Source organism: Nylanderia fulva, unplaced genomic scaffold (assembly GCF_048542155.1).
Source record: "Nylanderia fulva isolate GAGA-0341 unplaced genomic scaffold, ASM4854215v1 Scaffold71, whole genome shotgun sequence".
In the NCBI taxonomy this organism is placed as follows: domain Eukaryota; kingdom Metazoa; phylum Arthropoda; class Insecta; order Hymenoptera; family Formicidae; genus Nylanderia; species Nylanderia fulva.
The window spans coordinates 398,923-422,055 of NW_028190819.1; the positions used below are offsets into that span (position 1 = coordinate 398,923).

A 23,133-nucleotide genomic window follows, 5' to 3' on the forward strand; every position below is an offset into this window, starting at 1 on the left:
CTTCCAATTTCAATCTGATTCACAATAGTATAAGAAATATTCTTCATAATCATCGACAGTGCAATTTTAACATCTTCAAAATTCATTTTCAATAATCCATTGATTAAAAGTTAGATAAGATAACTGAAATAAATACTGATTTAAGTGGCATTGTACATCCTGATGTTTTTGAATGCAGTTACATAACGCGTATTTTGTATAAAAGATCAAATATAAATTTCTTTTTTCAAATATTAGATATTTAGTAAATTATAATTACATTTTAAAAATTTGTATTTAAAAAATAATGTGATAACTTTGCAATATTCTGTATATTTTATTATTAACTATTTATATACTAAGAGACCATTAAAACAGAGTAGCAATTTATATAAAAAATTAATATAAATTAATTAAATTTTATAAATTAATAATGAAATTCTGTATAGTTAAAGCATTATTTTTTATATTATTTAATTACATGGATATTATATACAAACAATTAAAGTCATATTTTGGCATTTTAAGATTTGAGTTCACTTGCAAATATGTTGTGCTATTAGGAATGTAACTCCTGTATATTGTTATAACATATACATATTATATAAATACTTAAATTAAATTTTAGAGAATTCATGAAAATTCTGTTTTGCATATCAATTATAGACTCATTATTATGAATTTCGATGTCAACTTTAAAGAAATTATTTCTATTTAACAAAATAAATATGTATATTGATCATTAATTGAAGAAATCAATATTAGAATTGACAATTAATCTGGATAATTTAGAATTGCAAGTGAACATATATATATAGCATTAAGGATGTACAAATGTTATTTAAATTTGAATTAAAGCAGCAGATAAATATGTGTATATGAATGAAGCCTATAGCAAAATTGCAATTAGCATGTCACATAATACTGAATAATATCTACAGAAGTTAAATGGATTTATAACTGGTATACGTTATATATTCTCATGTATTCATATGTGTTATTTCATCGTTCAATAGTCTCCATAGTCATTAACTTATTTTAAACAAGCGCAATCATATTATGGACCATTCTGTATAGTCTACAGAAAAAGAATAAATCTATGTATATATATATATATAGATGTTTAGTAGTTTATCTTAAAAACAGGATGCGCACTAAAACTTGAAATAATTTAAATTTGAGTAGAAATTAAGAAATGCCATGTTTAATTTTCGATTTATTCTTTTTTTCAATTCATTTTTAATTTTAACAAAATGCTGTTCAACTTATTTACATCAACTTCTTCTAATATATAAATTGACTTCCAAGATTTGATGCACAAATAATACAGGATGATTCCATAAAAATCACTACTACCCATCATAAATTCATAAAATAGTTTTATGACAAAAATGAAAAAGTTATTAACAAATGACAATTCAAGCAAAGTGAAATTTAAATATAAACTGATATGAAATTCAATATTAGACATAGTTTATATAAATATTATTTACACATCTATTTATATATAAAAGTAGGTATTGTTTACTCTTTTTCTTTCTCTTTTACACAGTCAAGCAGATTTTATATAAATTGTTCAAAAACTAAAAAGTAAAATTTGCAGATAAAAAAGAAATTTCACATGCCATTTTTCGCAAAAGTAAGTAATAAACATAAAAGTATGCATGAGTATAAAATTATCCAAAAAAATCAATAATTTATATATTTTTATTTTGATATAATAAAATATGTAATATTTTTAAAATATTTAATTTTTGATTTATTAATTGCTTCTATTTTATTTTTGAATTTGTTTTAATATTTTTATACACAAAACAAAATTTATATAAAAAAATGAAATAAAATTTAAAAGAAAATATAAAATAAATATATTAATAATAAAAAAATTAATAATATATATAAATTATTGACGGATATTAAAAAGTTCGTATTGTGAATTGCTAAAATTGATATAGTATATACAATTGTAATTAGAAATTTAATTGATTGGAATTAACTTCTTTTAGCATATTGTGATATAAAATTCGGCTTCGATCAAACAAATTTGTCTATTTATGCGACGCTGGCATTCTCATGCTTTGTTTTCGTTGTCGATCGTTAAAGATACGTATAATTCGTCTTTATCCTGTTGGACGGAATAATCGATAAGTGCCACCCTATTGTGTGTCCCCTCAGATTTCCACCGAAGCGAAAAGTAATACCCGTATCGGCCTTTTGGAAAAAAGGGACATCAATCTTTGTTATTCAACCGTAAAGTGCATAATTTTTTCTGATTTTATTAATTTATTTGTCCGATCTTTTTTGTCGATTTTTTCGCTTTTTGCATGTACAATTATTATACAGGGTGTTGAAAAAAGGGTAAAATATTTTAAGGAGATTTTAGTATCCCCAAAAACAAATCGAATAGTTTTAATAAATATTGGGTCCACAAATAAATTATTTTTGAGATATTTATATTTTTTTATATACTTTATTTTTATAATTTTTTTATTATTCTATTCATGTGAATGTAGGTAAATTAAATTAATTATATAAATAAATTATTTAAATACAATTTAATCAATAATTAATTTAATTAAACTAATAAATTATATTATTGAGATATTACAAATAACTCAGAAATGATTCATTTGCGGACTCGTGTTTATTAGGACTTTAATTTCTTTTCAGGAAAAATATTTCATCTTTCTTTCAACGCTCTCTACAGCAGATTTTGTGCAATTTCAACATTAGAAATAGATCAAGAATTTCCCGTCTGCTCATCATTTGGAACTCAGATTTCGCGTGTATCTTTTGCTTTTTTTGAACTTAATTAATTATTCCAGCAGCGGTAATCTCTCGTAATAGTACGCTAGTGGTTAATTACGGCATAACATCATGTGAACTAATGATCGCGGCTCCTAATTAGCGCTCCGGAACGAATACTGAAATGAATCCTGTCTCGCCACTATGCATATAACTTGAACAATACTCAATCTATATACCGCTATAATGTTAATTGCCATGTTTCTTACGAGAAGAATGCAACAGATCCATTGTACGATCTGAATGTTATAACATATTTCGAATTAATATTTATTTGCAATCGTACAAGAAATTCGAGATCGATCCGAAACATCTCTTGACGAAAAACAAATAAATATAAAGATTCATCCTTTTTTATTTTAAAGATAGAATCGTACAGTTGCATAAATTACACACTGAACAAATTTGTTAACTTGATTAAACCTTTCGACTTAATATTATTTTGTTAATTAAACATATAAACATATTTAAATGAAATAAACATTAAATCTAACAAAACGTATGTTTGGTTTAAATATTAATATATGTTTAAATAGTAATTTAGTTCAAAGGTTTAGTTAACAATTTTTTTTCAGTGTACGCGATCTTTAATTATTTTGTAAAGAATTTTATATATTCGTTAGAGTTAATTTTTCAAATCGAGTGACACTTTTTAATTTTCAGATTACGAGGGATTTTATATTCTTTATTTTTATTATTTTGTTCATTAATTAAAATTGCGTATTTAAATAATTCATTATATAAGTAAATTAATTTATTGTATTTAATATTTATTTGTTCGTGTAATAATTTAATTTTCGTCGTGGTACAATAATAATTACATTTTAATAGACGCTATAAGAAAAACATGTATTCAGCATCTTTTTTTAATACCTATTTCATGCGACTAATGAGCTTTTTTTTTTCATTATTTTCATTATGGTACATAATGTTATTTTTTATTAATAATCAAGTCTTATGGATCATGCATTAATTTCAGTAATTGGATTTGAGAATATTAACGATAAGCTTCTCTTGTGAGGTTCTTTGTACCAGAATGGATAACGCGAATATCTTCGACTTCCATGAAAAATGGAATTTTCGGACAGAAATGGATTTAATTTAAAATCGGGCGGCTCTACGGTCTCTTTCAAAAAGATCGATATTTGTCGCGCGTAATCCTTTACATCAGTTGCTCGCTCTAATCTGAGGGAAATAATTAGTCCGAAAATTTTATCAGAACAATTAGCGAAAAATTTTCATTCTTATTTTTTTTTACTTTCGTAGAGAAAGATTTCTTTACTTGTGCACCATCTGCCTTGTGAAATTCGATTTACATCTTTTTTTAATCGACGCTGTTTCCTCTCCTACGAAATTATTGCAATATTCTTTTCCTTCATTATTATTACTTTGAAGATTATAAAAATCTCCAAAATGTACTGCTGTATTTTTGAGCGTTCTCGGGTTAAATTGTGGATGCTTGGATATTGATTCATAATTTTCATTTGACTTGACTAATAAATATCTAAATAAAATTAAAAATAGTTAATATAAAAATCAAATAAAATATTTATGATATGTTATCATTGTACTAAAAATGGAAAATATAATTTTTGTTATAAATATGTGCGTTATATTAATATGTGTATTAAATTATATTAGAGAAACTTTTATATTAAATCTAAAAATACTATATTAAAAATATTATTTTGCAATTTGAAATATTTTTTTAAACATTTATTTTTAAACAAAGATTCTGAAAATAATATATACATGATATCTTTACAATTTGTACATCCTTAATTATTTTGTATAAGTATTACAGAAACTTTACTTTTATTACACAAGAATTTCACTTTTTAAAACTTAATAATTTTAATTTATTCAATAATCTATTACTCACCTATTATTTTTATTATGGGAAGCCGAGACAGAGAGGTTATCAGAATTTGTGGATCTTTTATTATGATGATTTCTACACATTTTTATGCGGGATTTCATTTTATTTTGCTTAAATATTTTGACAAAACTTATTGCCTAAATAATTTATTTAATTTAAGTTGAAAATTATTTGAAGATTTTGATTATATAAAATTGATGAACATCTCGTTACGAAAATTTTTATTGAAATAAATTTTTCATCCGGAAAACTAGTAGTTATTATTTTGTTTGTTAATTACGCTTTTGAATCGATTATTTTATTTAATAATTTATTTTATTAATGCACAAAACATATAGTTACTTTCGAAAATATTTAGAATCAGCTGATTAAGTTATATACGATTTATTTTATAATTTTTTAAGGTGGGTATAGTTTATTTATACAATAAAAAATTATATATATATATATATATATATAATATATGTTGTAGATATATAGCATGGATACATTAATTTATATAACGCACATATCTTACTGGAATATTTTATAATTGTTTTGATCTATTTTTAGATATTAAAAATGTTTGCTTCACCTTATCCCACTTTCTGTATTCCAATTATAACTATTTATATATTCTATCGTTTATTTATGTATATTCTATGATTAATATTTATACATATATTTGAGACAAAATCTTTAAAGTAGAAAGCTCTTATATATAGACTATTCAAGTAAAGGGGAAACGCGACTAATTAATTATAAGATCCAAAACGGTGCGCAAATTATTCTTTCTTGTCAAATATTATTGTGTCTATACGTTTTAGTTTCAATTTCGGATCATCATATTAGCAGCTATCAATCAAATACAGATCGAAATAAATCTTATAAAGTGGATTATGGACTCTAATTTACGCATGCATGATTTAATCTAATTTTATGTATCATTTATATGTGAATTTTAATTTATATTTCGTAAATTATACGTTATTTGTATGCAAATTGTCTATTAATCCACGTTTTATTAGATTTTATCTTTATTTTATCTGCTAATTTGACAGTTCTTTATAATGCTTCGAAATTGGGACCATTTATTATGAGAAACAATAGTATATAATATTGAATAATATTAAATAATAATATTTGGAATAATAATATTTGACAAGAAAGAATAATTGGCGCTTGGTTTTTAATTAAGTCGTTTTTTTTCTATAGATATTACCAAATATGATATAAAAAAATATTTAAAATTTATCTTTCAAAATTTAATAATTTTTTGATATTATTTATTTTTAAATTTGGAGAATGCATCTTACTCTTTTTTAGATTTATTTGATATTTTTTTAGAGCGCATTATAAATAATTTAATTTAACTTAATTGCAATGCGAAGGCTCCACATTTTAATTAAGTTTACAAAGAGGGCAAGAGAAAGAGGAAGAGTAAAAATTGTAAGTTATAAAAATATCAAGTATTTTAATTAATTATTTAGATATATTAAATTTGAAGTAAGAAACTCGAAGTTTCCAAATATATTTTATACATGTCTAATATAAAAATAGTATTTTAATCAATTATTTAGATATATTAAATTTGAAATAAAGAAACTTGAAGTTCCCAAATATATTTTATACGTGTCTAACATTGTTTGCGGCATAAAAACTTGTCTCTCGCGAAGGAAAGCGAAAGAGAGAAAGAAAGAGGAAGAAGGACCTGACATGCATATTTTATTAGCTGTGTAATAAAAGGACTGTCGCATCCTCTCTTCTCTCCAGAGTTTGAATATGGTAAAGTTTCCAAATAAAAGACTCGCGAGATCGCGATACAATCGGCTTTTCAAATGGGACTTCGGCCACCTTCGGCGTTCGCCGACGCGCTTCGTGCCCAACTTCAGGCCTCAGGCCAGTCACTACCTCCTGAAGTCAGCGGGGAGTTCAGTCGTCGTGGTGCGCTTGTCAGGTTCACGTCGAATTTACGTCGATTCCAGTGAGTTCCTAATTTCGCGCAAACGTTGGAAGCAGCGACCCTGAAGGAGGTTCGCCGAGGTTATTTATTCATCGCTGAAAAAATATGTGCAGAGAATTCAGGTAAGATTTTCTCTCGATTTTGCTTTTTTTTTTTCAAGCACTTTTTTGCTTTGTATTTTTTTTTAAATTTAACATTAGCGTTTTTGCGCTCTAACCATTTGACAATTTTTTAAGGGAGATTTTTTCTCGTAAAAATATTTTATACATACATAAAATGGTGAAATTTGTAAGGGCGAATTTCGGGGAAACACAAAATATCTATCGATTTAACAATGTCTGCCCATAAAATAAACGCGGCTAGAAATGCGCGCGAACCTCACGAATTTATTTATTTATTTTCGTGTGCGTTGTTTATAATCAATAGTCCGAATGACATTCTGTTCGTTGCATTTATTGCTGCAGCAGCTTGATTTCAATATTTATTTTCTTCATCTAATATCTACTTTATATCTTTTCATTCACATTTATGCACAAATTAATTATTCGCAATATTTTGGGTTTGTTTTTAGAATTACTGAATTTTTATATATAAAAAAAATATAACTAAATATTACTGGATTTGTATATATAAAAAAATATATGAACCATATTTGAGCATAAGAAAAAATTGGTCTACAAGCAAGGATAATTCGAATTTTTATTTGATGGTCGAACGCGCGATGAATTTGAATTTCGAGCGAACAGAAGAATCTCGCGGTTTATTATCCGCCGTATATATTACATATATAAAATATATATATATATATATATATATATATATATATATATTATATATATATATAATATCCTCGCAATCTCAGCCTCGCGCTTTTTCGCGCTGCATGAAATATTGAAAACCCATAAACGATACAAAGTTAGGCTCACCCAGACGCAGATATACCTCCGGTATCCGATAAATTTTAATACAGCAATAATTTTGACGTATCCCATCGCGCACAATATTGACTTTCCGGTCTCTCCGCCTGTTCCTTCTCCCTTTTACCCCACTCGCCCGTCTCGCTCGTTTCCATACATTTCGTCTCATTTTTCTCTTTCCTTTTCTTTTTTTCACTTTAGTGCGCTTGGCTCTGTCTCATATTTTTTTCTTCAGACACCGGAACATCTAGATGACTTTTAAGTGCCCTTATTTTAAGATATATTGCTTTTTTTATACATTTATGGTATATTATATATAATATATTATATAATATATTAAATTATATAATATGTTATATATATGTATTTTATATATTATATTTTATATTTTATATATTTTATATTTTATATATTTTATATTTTATTATATATTATATACATAAAATATATATTTCCCCTATATATAATTTTAAATTAAATATATTATATATTTAATACATACACACACATTTATAAGAGGGTGCAAGATGGATGTGAAATGATATACATATATTTAATATATTTAAATGATATATAATATATATATATAAAAATATAATATATATATATATGTATACATATATTAAATATATATAATATATTTGAAGAAAGAGGGAATCTGACGGATATCTCGCGTATATATTTGGAATCTTGAAGACGTTGTTACAAATATTTGCGAGCATCCCCTTCATCGAATTTACGTAGATTACGCATCGAATGTCTACTGGCGGCGCCAGAGTCTCTACTGGAGTATGGTCAATATTAACTTCGAATGGAGCCGAACGGAGATGAGAGCACACGCGGGAATACAGATCGAGACTGTTTGCCGCGAGGCTTTTGAATTACACGATGCATAAATCATCATTAAGTGATTCTTTTGCATTACTTTTAAAGCGAGCAGATATATATAGCGATCACCACATTTCCAATTGCATCATTGATTGCATCATTGATCAGCTGTCACGCTCCGATACCATCTCTGTCTTAAGTAAAGCGTATAGACATTTAATATGTATATATACATATAGCGTTTGGCGGCTTAATATCGATATTCGAGCGAAGGGAAATTAATACTGTCGAGGGAGAATTAAATCGCGTTACAAGTCAAAGCTTCTTAAATCATAGATATTTTCGTAATAAATGCATGCAAAAAAATCGTGTATCGTATTATTTTCGGGGAAAAAATTATATATTTGAATAATATATATATATATATATATATATATATATATATATATATATAATAAATAATCAAATTCTTGATCAAATATATATAATATATATAATATATTTAATATATGAAATATACCCATACAGCACCGAAAGATTGCAAAAACATTACAACAATCTTTCACCGCAATATTGCAATATTGCAAATTCACTCAAAATGTTGCTACATCATTGCTGTTGAATTGCAGTAATGTTAAAATGTCCGCTTTTTGGAAGATTGCAACAAAATATTACAACAATATTGCAATATGTTATGAGTTTGCAATAATGTATTGTTATTGCAACCATAAACTAATGTTGCATATACAGGTATATAAATGTAAATAAATCATTAATGAAAATACGTTGTAGTTAATTCATATATATTACAATATATAATTATAGAATTTGGATTACATGCAATATTTCCGAAATATTAATGTCATGTTGCTACAAGTGTGCTGGAATTTTGTGCACTTATATCTCTGCAATGTCTTTATAATGTTGCATTGCAACTTGCAACATTGCAACGTTGCTGCAATATATTTGCAATAATCTGTGCTGTATGGGTATATAATATATTATAATATAATATATTATAATATAATATATTATATAATATGTTCCCAAGATAGGAATCTGCCTCGATTTGCCGAGATTAAATACAGGGCCTAGATAAAAAAATCCAGTTTGAAATATCTGTCTAAGTCCAGAATACATCCTAGAAATGTACCTTTATTTTACTGAGGAATAAGATAATCGGAAAAATCTGCATGAGTTCTAGATTGCCACTGACATATTTTTCTCAAATTAGAATAAATATGAAACTATATATGGGGCCAGGATCGAATAATTTAGCTTATAGAAATAATTATAATATAAATCAAACAAATATTTACAAAAATTATAGGTTCTAGTTAGACTCCAAATAATTTTTCTACAAATTCTGGGCGTAACCCACCCGGATTCTGCGATAGGGTCTGTACTATTCTGGCGTCCCAAACTTCACACAGGTTCTAGTTAGATTTTTTACCTGATTTTTAGAAATATTTTTAAAAAAATATATGGAGCCCTGATTATTTTTAGACAAAATTTCCACCTGGGTTATATTATATTATAATATATAATATATTATATATTATATAATATATTATTACAATATATAATATATTATAATATATTATATAATATATTATATTATTACAATATATAATATATTATAATAAATAATATATATTGTAATATATATAATTGAAATATATATATATATATAATATATTATATATTATAATATATTGAATATACATAATATATTTGAAATCCCGAAGATGTTACAAATATTTTCGAGCAAGGGGGTAGATTTTTTTCGGGCAAAAAAAATTTACATGCACATCGCGTTTCACAGTAATTTGTCGAAAATAGCGGATATAAAAATTCCCCGGACGGATCGCGTGACATTGCGTAGTTTTTTCGACTCTATTATTATCCCACGAAAAAAAAAATCGCGTTTTATATCGAGGCAACGAATTTCCGAGAAGCCGCACACGATTTCGAATATGGAGGTACAAGTGCATTTTTTGCCAGGGGTCGCCCACGCATTATTTCGCACACAAATAAACACACGCGTACACAAGCGTTATTTTTCTCCTCATGAGGCAATCGCCGCTAAAGGCACCATCATCCTCCCGTGTTAGTCACCCGAGACTACAGAGGGTGGAAAAGACCGGGGTCCCCCATCGTTATGTGGGGGGAAAAATGAGCCCGAAGAAGAAAGGTGGTATATAAGCGCGTAAATCCGTACCCGTGAACACGCGCAAAGTGCGTTTATTTATCTTTTTTTCTCTTTTTTCACGCGAACTGCATGTCAAGAACATAATCATCCCTGTCGCGGATCATTACACGGACGATGGAAACTTTACACGATGCTCGTCTCTCTCTCTCTTTTTTAGTTTTTATTTTCTTGTAATTTCCCGCCGCGTCCTTTTAATTATCCTCAGATTTCTTCGTTAAAAGAACACGTCGTTTTGAAGCAGATGTTAAGCGCGATATGTATGGAAAATATTAATATATATATATTGGAATTTTTGGACCAAATGCGTTACATAAAAATATCTTTACAATTAGCTCATTTTAAGACATAGAGACAATTTATTCTTAGAATTTACCCTGGAAATCATGGAAGAATTTTATAAGAGTTTTTCTAATTAATATTTACAATAAGATATAAAATATGTTCGATTAATTTTACTGTGTACATATTAATATTTTTTATTGTGGTAAATATTAATTAGAAAAACTCATAAAATTTTTCCAATGCCATATATAATTCCACTAGTCTCTAAATAAAATAATATATTTCAATAACTCGTAAATATTATAATTGATGTTAGAAAATTGTTGAATTGTCATAAAACAATTCTTTTTATGCATGACAATTCAACAATTTTCTAACATCAATGATAATATTTAAAATGTTAAAAATTACTCCATTAACTTCAATAAAAAAAAGGGTGAAAAACTAAAAAATCACATTATTTATTTCTTATGTCAAATAGCATTAAAATTAAACGTAGAGAAAATTAATATTAACAAAAAATATTTATTTTAAAGTCTTCTTTGGAATATTTAAGAAATTAATCGTTGAAAACGAACGTATCAAAAATGTGCATCTTATTGCAGTGAAAATAATGCATTCGCAGTTTTTGTACACTAAAAAAAATGTGTAACTTGACTAAACCTCTCAATTAAATATTATTTTGCTAATTATAAAAATATTTAAATGAAATATAACATATTAAATCCAACAAAATTTGACTCTTAAATAGTAATAGATGTTCAATTAACATAATAATTTTAGTAAAAAGATTTACCTAATTTAAACAGATTTAGTCAAGTTAACAAATTTTTTTAGTGATATGTTACAATGTATGTAGGATGCAAAATATATGTATATGTACGAAAAAGAAAGGGAGAAAAAGAGATGAAAGAGAGAAAACAGAGTGGGACCATTTCCAGACGGCAGGTCTATTTGTTGGGTAGGAGACCCTCTTAAGTAAAAGAGGAGTGAACGAAACGTGGGGTAGCACTTCGATTAGGACACGCGATATATTACGTGCTCGGCACGTACGTACGTATGTACGTGCTCCTCTGATGTACACAAGTAGGCATATAAATAAGATCGTAAACGCATGTCTAACAGCACGAGAGTACACGTAAGTGATGCGCGAACATGTAAGTTTTAAAGGATTTTTCATGTTTTTCTCTTCCTCCGCTGCTTCTCTTCGTTATTTTCCTCTTCCAACATTGTCCAATTTTTTGATATTATTTTATATTTTTTATATTATTTTATATATTTTTTATATTTGCATATATACTTAATCAATAATCTATTTTTTGGCTCATACGGCACAAAATATTATGAATGTTTTTAAAAAATATTTCTAAATATTTCTATAAAATATTGCATAAAACATTTTAAAATGGTTTTAGGAATATTTTTAAATTATTTAAAAATTTTTTGTGATAACATTTCTTAGAATATTTCTAAAAACTTAAAAATATTTTTAAAAAATGTTCTTTATCGCTCAGATAATATTTTCTTAAATATTTGATACATATTTTTAAAATATTACTTTAAAACTATATTCAAAAATACTTTTTAAACGTGAAAAAACGGACATAGAAACATTTTAAAAATATTTTTGAGAATTATTTTATCTTTTAAGAAATATTTTTAAAAGAATTTTAAAATATTTTGTGCTGTATGGGTTATTATTGATACGAAAGGATTATGACAATTCTTATTGTTGCCTTTTGCTCGAAATCACTTTGATAGAATAAATTCTCGAAATTTAGCTATTTTTTATTTCTGTTTTTTTATTATCATTCGCAAATGAAAGAAGCAATATAAAAAAATGTTATTTTAATTCATTGAAATTTATTTCCTCCTAGAGTGAATTTGGAGCAGCAAATAAAAATAGCGAGTTATTCAAAACTACATTAATAATATATAAATTTTTGAATTTTTGAGTTAAAAGGTATTTTCTTAGATCATGTATTTTAAAATTTCTATCAATATTATAGAGGAATAAAATTATTTTATAGTTATCAATTAAATCTATTTCCTCAGAATGAATTTGGAGTAGCAAATAAAAATGACGAATTATTCGTTAAAAATATATTAATGATACATAAATTTTTGAATTTTTGAGTTGAGGTGTTTTTTTTTACCTAAAGTATTATAATGTATTTTAAAATTTTTATTAACGTTATAAAGGAAAAATTATTTTTTGTAGTTGTCAATTGAAATTATTTCTTTGGAGTAAATTTTGAACAGCAAATAAAAATAGCCAATTATTTATAAAAAAAATATATATATAAAAATAGCGAATTATTCATCAAAAATATATTAATAATATATTAATAATATATTAATTATATATTAATATAAAATTATATATATATTAATATAAAAGTATATATTAATAAATTTTTGAATTTTTGAGTTAAAAGAAGGTATTTTCTTAGCTAGGTCATGTATTTGAAAATTTCTGTCGAAGTCAGAATTAAAAATGGAAAATTGTGTCATACAAGATTTATGGCTGTACGCAAATTCTCGCAGACAGCACGATGATTCAAATTCTCTCCGTGCAGAACGAATCGCAAATAACAGCTTAGTATAGAATTATCGTACGAGAGATCTCGAAGGAAATAAATGCTACTCCTACGTATTTAGAAATAATTGCAGACTTGTGCCTCGTGAACATACAATGATACGCCGGCATTTCACCGGATGATATGCGTATTGAATCCTGAGATGACTGAATTGCTCTATTACGTGCGCGAGATGGTGCTAGGTAGCGATATACCTTTTCATAGGAAACATTTTAGCTTTCAATTATACTTATATATAAATTGTATATTGCAAGAATTATTTTATTTTACAATTTGCCTTTTAGTATCCATTTTGCTTCAAAAAAAAAAAAAGAAAAAATTAAATTGCGCGATTCAATATATAAAATCTCTTATTCGTGCGGTTGAGATCTCATCAAGCGAGGCACGAATCGTGCATTTTTCTCGTGTCGCGCAAAGATCGATCGGCTTCTAAGAAATTCAAGAATCTTTTGTCCAGACACCGAACTTACGGTATATACCGGCGATTTATCCTTATATGAATATAGTGACATAATAGGCAAACGTCCAGGTCGATGCACCGTTATGCAGAATGGTGCTGAGGTCAAAGAGCCGATATAGATGGGAGGGAAGAAGCTGGGAGTCTCTGGGATTCGTTCCGAGTATGTGCATCGAATATGCTCATTCGGCTGATTCACTACTCATGAATATTTTAACAGTTTCACAAAGCGAATAAGGGATGCGGTTAAATGACCAAGTACGGTTTTACTCAACAACATTGGCGGTATAACTATTTGAATTAATGCGTTTGGATCGCAGATTCGATTAATAGGAGAAGACGCAGCATCTTTTATTTTTAATTATTTTTATTTCTACTTTTTTAATTAAATTATAAATGAATAACAATTGCAGAATCATGATTCCTCAAAAGATTTATTTTAATAATACTCAGGTAGCAAGCTGACAGCATTAAACGTCAAAATGACGTTTAATGACGTCAGCTTGCTACCTGAGGATTTTTCAATCTGTATAGCCAATAAAAAGAAAAGCCCTTGAACTCAAAGTCAGTAAAACAGACATTGTCAACATCCCTTTAATAAAAAAAATTACCCAGATAGCAAGCTGACGTCATTAAATGTCAAAATAATGTGTCATTTTGACGTCAGATTGAAAAATCCTTTTCCACAATTAAAGTACTGATAATAATGAACGGGAAGCGCTGTAGTTTCGTATAAAAAAACAATAAAAGTTAAAAAATTGCAGTTTTTTATCGGCCTCGTGCATCAGCTCATAACAATACTTATTTAATACAAATGTTCTGCAGTTTATTTGTGCACAAAATATGGCGCTCTCAATAGAGATGACATGAAAGAATAAAATACAGAAGTAATAAAAATGAGATTAAAAGTATCTGTATCAAAAAATTCGGAAAATTTTTCAATCTGTATATTCAATAAAAAGTGAATCTAACCTAACTTAAAGTCGGTAAATCAACGGCAGCATCCTCTTAAAAAAATTATTCTTGAATTAATGCAAAATTTGATTTTTTAAACATATTTTTTACATGTAAATTTTAATCGGTTTTTTGAGTAGAAAATTGATAAAATAATTCTGCCAAAATGCAGTATATAATATGTTTGTCCTTGAAATATATATAGGTATATTAAATCAGTGTCACAGTCGACAATCAAGATTTTATTAAATCATAGTGTCGGCAATCACTTCAAATATAACATTTAATGACAATTTATCTTTTTAAAGCATTTAATGAGCATTAATTTATATAATTTTAATAAATTGGTATTCGACAGAATTTCTTATTATAAATTTTCAATTATTAAAGCGTTTGTATAGTTTCAAGAATAATTGAAAATTAATAGGTATGCATAAATAATATGAATTAATACCAATAAAAAATATTGTAATTGCAAAATTATAATTTTTCAAAACATTTATTTCCATAATAATTGTTTGTTCAAAAATAGAATATATTATAAAAAATACATTCAAATATTCGATTAACGAAATTATATTCGAATAAATACAAAATCTCATTTTTGTAAACAATACATTTTTTGCGTGTGCATTTCGATATTTTTTTATCATAAAATAATTTAAGCAAAAATTGCTGCAATACTTTCGTTGAAATATATAAATACATTTAATTGCGTGCTCAATAAATAATTTGAAGAAAGATCTTCGCTGATCGTGTCGTGTACTTGAGGATGCTAAATTGTCGTAAAATGTTATTTGAAATTACTTAAATCCCGGTTGTTGACACTGATTTAATAAGCATCGATCGTGCTCGGACGAGCATTTTCGTTACACACAGGCATGTGCTCAAGTATTATGCGTATGCACGCACTCTCTCGACTCGCACGCGCGCTCGTTTGCATGGCACTATGGCCATTAAAGCCATTTGATAGATACTCCGGCTACACCTCTCTCACGAGATTGTTAAACCATGATTGACGAATCACACGACCGCCGTGAAAGTACTGTTAACGTTCCTGAATCACTGGTAATACAGAACTTAATTGACCGCAAAATGACGGAAGAAATAACACGTAATTATAGGAGATGATTATTATCGATTAATCGCGTCGAGAGGTTTTTCTATTACAAAATTATCTACTCAGCTCTTGCTATATTATCCCGACACATCGACGTTTCTAATGATTAATTTATATATCCGGGAAAAAAGTATATATATAATTATATGTAAAATATGTGTTTGTTTTCTTTCTTTTGGAGGCTCATATATAAATTATATATATGTTTATGCAATTTGTTGCTTTTTAAAATTGTAGTATTTTTGTAATTATTTTTCAATTATTCTTATTTTTTCTGTACATACATACACAAATTATGTAAAAGAAAGAAATTGTATGGACACATTTTATATACAATTTATATTTAATTTATGAATTTTTTTCTTGAATAATCAGACAAAAAATTAAAGTACAAGAAGTAAAACAAAACAAAAAAGTTAATAATAGTTAAATAATAATAATAATAGTTAATAATAGTTAATAATAATAATAGTTAATAATAATAATAATAGTTAATAATAATAATAATAGTTAATAATATTAGTTAGTAATAGTTAATAATAATAATAGTTAGTAATTATTAATAATAGTTAATAATATTAGTTAGTAATAGTTAATAATAATAATAGTTAGTAATAGTTAATAATAGTTAGTAATAGTCAGTAATAGATAATAATTTATATTTGATTATATATGAATTTTTTCCTGAATAATCAGACAAAAAATTAAAGTACAAAGAAGTAAAATAAAACAAAAAGTTTATAATAGTTAAATAAAAATAATAATAGTTAATAATAATAATTAATAATAGTTAGTAATAGTGAATAATAGTTGGTTAGGGGTTAGTGATAGTTAATAATAGTTGGTAATAGTTAGTAATAATTAATAATAGTTAATGATAATAATAGTTTAATAATAGTTAAGAAAAATTCTATTTTAGAAAATTTCAATATATGACAAACTATATCTAAATACCGAAATCTATTCCAATTAATTATTAATTTCAATTGATATACGTGAATTTAATAGTATATATACATATATTATAATTTTTCAGTGTTTTAGAGTAATTTATAATTAAACGGAATAATTAAATGGTAGCATTGATGTAATTACTCGAAAGTATATGTGCTTTTATATTTGCTGTGCGCAAAATTTAACTCGTATCGTTTTATATTTATTTTTACTTTTGTATACTTCCACTTTTCATTAACGTAATTACGAAATTAATTGAAATATTTCCACCGAGTGGCTTCAAAGCCACAAAGTTTTATAATTATGCACTTTATATTTAACGTGTGTATATGTATACACATATACTAATTTATGAATTTATAAATTATGTTAAATTAAACTCTCTTTAAATTATTCACGGTACGAGGACAGAAGTAAAGTATTTTATGAAACTTTGATAATTTGTTGGCAAAAAAGTTGAGGAAAGAGGAAATAAATTTTATCTCCAACTTTTGAAAAAGTTGGCGCTAGAAAAAGAAAAATACAATTACTTTCTTCAGAATTTTTATCGGTGATAATGTCGGCGTCTCTCTTTTTCTCTCACGTTTCTGGTTTCTTCTTTCTGTACTTTTTCGAATTTTCCCCTCAACGTTCGCGTGAAGCGTATAATCACAGTTTACTGCCGAAGATACGTAATGACAGGGTTAGGTCTAGCATGGAATTTACAATCTGAATCTCGAACCTTCCAGGCATTGTACGGATTTTTGATCGTACAATTAGATTATACGTATCTGCAAAAAAAAACACGAATGAAAACGGCGTATTTCCTCTCCGTCTGTTTTAATTATTAAAATAATTTGATTTATTTACTCATCGTATTGTTACACAGATGCATAAATTTAAATAAAATAACGTATTAATTAACAAAAAGAAATGAAATATTTAAATAAATATATAATAAATAAAATATTTTGTAAAAATATTTTATAAAAAAATTTTATGTATTATATATTTATTTAAATATTTTATTTCTTTTTATTAATTAATACATTATTTTATATAAATTATTTTATATTTTATGCATCTATGTGTTAAAACGCAATTAAATGAATAAAATTTATTTTTATAATTAAAACAAACCGAGAGGAATATAATATTTTATAAAAATATTTTACGAATAAAATATTTTCGATCAAATGCATTCGACGATATAAATGATAATAATTCAGCTAACCAGAATCAGAATCAGAATTATATAGATGATTCACCGGGCAAGTTCTTCTTCTGATTTTTTTTGCCGATCGTAGCTCGATTAAAAGTTAAATTTCGAAGTCGCAGAAAAAAAGAAGAAAGAAGAAAAAAAAGATTTTTAAGACAAATGGAAGAGATGGCAAAATGAAAAAAATATGATATTGGAGAAAGAAAAAATATCGCAGACGGATGTTTTTGACGTGGCTGACTGCTTCAGACTCCAGTTTTATATTCTCGTTTTTTATGGCCTAACTTCTTCTTAGTTCGAGACTACATAATTTTATTTTATTCACTGCTTTCTTCTTTCACTTTCTGTTTTTACCGCTTATTTACATTAATATTTGTCAAAAAATGATTCATTGATCAAATAAAATTAATATTTATTTTTCGATAATAATTTCGATATCCAGCATTCATATTTTTGAGATATAATGAAATATTTTTTAAATTCACTTTTTTTATATCATTAGAATACAATTAAAAATGTGACATAAAATAGTTAATTTTAAAAAGTTTACTTTTTATTAAATTTTATTAAAGATTTTTGTTAACCCATACAAAATATTATAAATGTTTTCAAAAAATAAAAATTTCTATAAAATATTGCATAAAAACATTTTAAAATGGTTTTAAAAATATTTTAAAATAATTGAAAAATTTTTTTTGTGATAACATTTTTTAGAATATTTTTAAAAGATTTTAAAAGAATATTTTTAAAAGATTTTAAAAATATTTTGTGCTGTATGGGAAATTAATACGAATAGTGGAACAAAATAAAAATAACCAATATTACATAACGTTAAATTTCCTTTTGCATTGTTTTTTTGAAATTAGCTATGCGAGTCCAAGGTTATCCACCTTTCGATGATTCGTTTTCTTGTAGTAAAAAGGTGAACAGGAACCTATTCACCTGGTCAACAATAGAATTCCTTTGTGTTTCTTCTACCAATCTATCAATGGACATGTGCATGACTGTAAGCAACTAATGGCTCTCGTGCTGTTCTAGGCAAATATTCTTGTTTCTCTTATTGTTTCCAAGCACACTACAGTCCAATGGCAAATTCTTCTTCCTCTAGCCTGAATTTCCGTCTTATACGGAGCTATATTTCAATGTCACGCTTTTTATAAGACTTGGTACTTCGAGACGTAACGTAAAGAATGCCCGATAAATTATAACTATGTAGAATAAAATAACAAATAGAATTAATAAAATTACTAAGGAAAAATAAAAAATATATTTTCCAGAAATGCTAAATGAGATTCGACCATTTTTTATAATATTTTATGGCTTTGAGAAGAAAAAAGCAGATAAAAATAAGATAAAAAATTAATAACAAATAGAATTAATAAAATTACTAAGGAAAAATAAAAAATATATTTTCCAGAAATACTAAATGAGATTCGATTATTTTTTTATAATATTTAATGGCTTCTAGAAGGGAAAAAAGCAGATAAAAATAAGATAAAAAATTATAATAATAGTTTATGAAGTAATGCGATATAAGATAATATGTCGTGAAATATTTTCTTTTTGATGATTTATTTTAATATTTTTATATGCAGAATAATAAGATTATGATTAAATGAAAAAGTACATTATTATAACACATTTAGTGCAGCTTTAGCAGCCCAAAATTGATCTAAAATAATGAATTCCTCTTTTCTCGAGAAATTAGCAAATAATTGAATTTTTCGACGCTTATTTTAGCCTCAGCATTTTTTATTACATAGTTTCTCGCGCAACATGATCAAAAGAATGCAATTGCAGCTGAGTACGAACAGGCGGAAGTTTGAACAGAATGGAAAATGGTGCTCGTGAGAACGAGATTCCTGAGATCGTTCGCACTTCCTCGTATGATTAGAGTATAAGAAGCTCCGTTAAAACAGTTCTCTGTTTGATGATCATCACATTTTCGATCATCACATTCTTTTACAAAAATAATTGCTATAATTATAAGTATAATATCTCTCTCTTATTTCTCTAAAGCTATATGTATAAATGCGAAATTGTTTATACAAAATGCATTTTATATACCTGTATTTGCATATTTTATAATTCTTATACTAACTGATATTTTTTTAATATTACAAAACTAATGATTTTCTGATAAAGAACTCTTTACAGCTATTATTTATTTTCTTCGATAAAACCGAAATGAATGAAACAAAGATATTAAAAATTCTAATTCAAAATTGTAACACATATATAGTTAATAATATATAACGAACCAATAAGGAAAATAACTAGTATTTCTACTCTTTTAAAAACTATACTCATAAAATTGGCTCGAGAAGAGATAACTTGAGGAAGTAGAAGATGAAATTATAAATATTAATGAGAATTTACATCTGAACTGATGATTTAGAGAAAAGAGGATTTTTATCATCGCTTTTAATGTCGTAAACTCAGAATTATATATAGCTAAATATTCATTAAACATTAAGTATTAATTAATCAGGTAGTTTATGTGAAAAAAATACACGTGTGCGTGCATAATTATTTTATTTTGAAAAATAATAAATTGAACATTTTTTCTTCCATTTATTTATTCTTATATTTATGTCTTCTTCTATCTATTTATTGTTTTACTATTTATTTCTTTTTCTTCTATCTATTTGTTTTTTTTCTATTTATTTATTCTTATATTTATGTCTTCTTCTATCTATTAATTTTGTAACTATTTATTTCTTCTTCTATCTATTTGTTTCTTCTTCTATTCATGTCTTCTTCTGTCTATTTATTTCTTCTACTATTTAGACACAAAATTATGCGACAAAATTGTTTTTAAAATTCTCTTTAGTTATTTAGAGTCAAAATAATTAGAGAGAAATTTAAAAACAATTTAATCCAGCCTTTTTTCAGGCTGGATTTTCTATTTTATTCTGTCGGAGCGTCGAGGAATTATATTTACTAAAATTCCCCTCGTAAATTTGGCGGCAAAATCCTCGAGTTGGCAACTCTGCTTTATTCATGCGAGGAGACTGCATGAGAGAGATCTGGCTTCGCGTCCGGGTCCAGAGAGTCTGCATCGAAACCAATTACACAGCTTATACACAGGATTCTAGACTCAGAAAAGAGAAAGAGAAAGAGCTATGAGCGTTCATTTAAGCACGAGAACGAGTTTGCGTTTGCGAGAGTTCCCCAGCTCTTCTGGTCTACAACTGATGAATATATAATTTTCTTTATTTTTCCTCCGTCTCCTTTCTCCTCTGAAATTATCAGTTGAAGCAACAAGCATAACAAGTTATCGTGCGCTCGTTGTCGAGATATTAAACAAAACGATCGTAGCGACAGATCGCGTCAGCGTTTATACGCGAGGTCCCCGCGGTATAATAATCCAATTAGTTAATTAACGTGGAAAGCGTGCACATCCGCGAGCATGTAATCGCGCCAATTAGCGCGTTTATCGGCGCAGAAAACCGCCGTCGGAAATTTCGCTGCAGCGAATTTCTTAGCCGCGCAAGTCTTTCCGCAAGTCCGGGGAAAGTAACAGGTTTTGTGTCGACCATCAGGAGAGGATCAATGCGCGAGATTACGTATCCGAGATTCTCGAGTCTCTTATAGCACAGACGGCTGAAGGGCTTACGTGACCGAAACAATACCTAAGAGAAACCAAGTCTGCTCATGTGAGCCGCGTTGTATTGCGTGTTTGTTAAACTTTTCTTTTCTGTTTCTTTCTTCCACTTCACCCTCCCTCTCTTATTCATTTATTTCTTCTTTTATTTATTTATTTCTTCTTCTATTTATTTATTTCTTCTTTTTTTACTTCTATACGTTTCTTTCTTATTTATCAATTTCTTCTTCTATCTATTTATTTCCTTTTTTATTTATTTATTCTCATTTATGTCTTCTTCTATCTATTCATTAATTTCTTCTATTTATTTCTTCTTTTATTTATGTCTTCTTCTATCTATTAATTTTTTTATTATTTATTCCTTCTTTTATCTATTTGCTTTTTCTTCTATTTATTAATTTCTTCGTTTATTTATGTCTTCTTTTGTCTATTTATTTTTTCTATTATTTATTTCTTCTTCTATCTATTTCTTCTACTATATATTTATTTCTTCTTCTATATATTTGTTTTTTCTTGTATTTATTAATTTCTTCTTCCATCTATTTATTTCTTCTTCTTCTTCTATCTATATGTCTCTTCTTCTATTTATTTATTTATGTATTTCTTCTTTTATTTGCTGATTTCAATTTATTAATTTTTCCTTGTATTATCTTTATCTATTTCTTCTTCTGTTTATTTATTCTATCTCTCTTCTCTTGTGTACCTTGTTAATCTATTTAATAACGAAAGAATCGGTTTTAGATTGAATCGAGTAATCAAATAATGACAATAGGAGTTTAATTAACTTTCCGGAAACCTGACTCCTTTATAATCTCCCTTTCGCCTTCAGTAATTAACTCTCGGAACCCCTTGAAGCCATAAATTTATACACGAACGTTTGCATGCAATACTTTAAACCCTAACATAAGTTTATATCGATTATTATAAGTTTAATTGCTTCTCTCGGTCGAGATGAGAATAACTTCGGAGGCTCGGTTGCGTTTTCCTGCACTTGTTTTCTTTTTTCACCAGCTTGGTAATACACGCGTGCTTAACCGCAGCTCGGACTTTAATTCGCGGACCGGAAATTAGCGACCGGAATGGAGCGTGGAAAATCGGAGCCGCAGATTAATTAGTAACGCATACGAAGTTTAATCGTCGCGTCGAGCTAACTCGTGTGATAATAAAGCGTAGCGCATGTTGATGGCGATGATTAAGGCTACACCGTCTTTGATTACTACGAGAGGTAGAGTTATTACGATGCTTTCTCTAACGAGAGTCGTTCGCGCTAATACGTCCACTGAACGTCCTTCTCCTTCCTCTTCGTAGTTCTCCGCGGCAAAAAGCACGGTCGTTCATTACTTCCGTGCTCCATCTTCAATTCAAGATCCGCTTGGAACCTAAAGGAGAAACATGCCTG

The 23,133-nt window shown here is 27.0% G+C and overlaps 2 protein-coding genes across 2 annotated transcripts in view; one reads left to right on the top strand and one right to left on the bottom strand.

Moving 5' to 3' along the window:
* Nucleotides 1-3,746: 3,746 nt before the first annotated feature.
* Nucleotides 3,747-4,746, bottom strand: LOC146720321 (uncharacterized). The gene is made up of 3 exons (XM_085488775.1): nt 4,667-4,746; nt 4,067-4,288; nt 3,747-3,969 (listed from the first exon to the last, which is right to left on the bottom strand). Exons 1-3 carry the CDS (start codon nt 4,744-4,746, stop codon nt 3,747-3,749), a joined length of 525 nt encoding a protein of 174 aa, XP_085344901.1.
* Nucleotides 4,747-6,593: 1,847 nt separating this feature from the next.
* LOC114937464 (uncharacterized) overlaps nt 6,594-23,133 on the top strand; it is a 32,395-nt gene continuing 15,855 nt past the window's right edge. Inside the window, exon 1 of the mRNA XM_029310915.2 lies at nt 6,594-6,727. Within this exon, the coding sequence (XP_029166748.2) occupies nt 6,711-6,727 (17 nt within the window). The 5' untranslated portion in view covers nt 6,594-6,710. The remainder of the gene's footprint in view (nt 6,728-23,133) is intronic.

Coding starts and splice junctions, on each gene's coding strand:
- LOC146720321 (XM_085488775.1), bottom strand. CDS start 4,746: ATGTGTAGAAATCATCATAATAAAAGATCCACAAATTCTGATAACCTC. Junction 4,289..4,666: donor TCCCATAATAAAAATAATAG/GTGAGTAATAGA, acceptor AATTTTATTTAG/ATATTTATTAGTCAAGTCAA. Junction 3,970..4,066: donor ACAAGGCAGATGGTGCACAA/GTAAAGAAATCT, acceptor TATTTCCCTCAG/ATTAGAGCGAGCAACTGATG.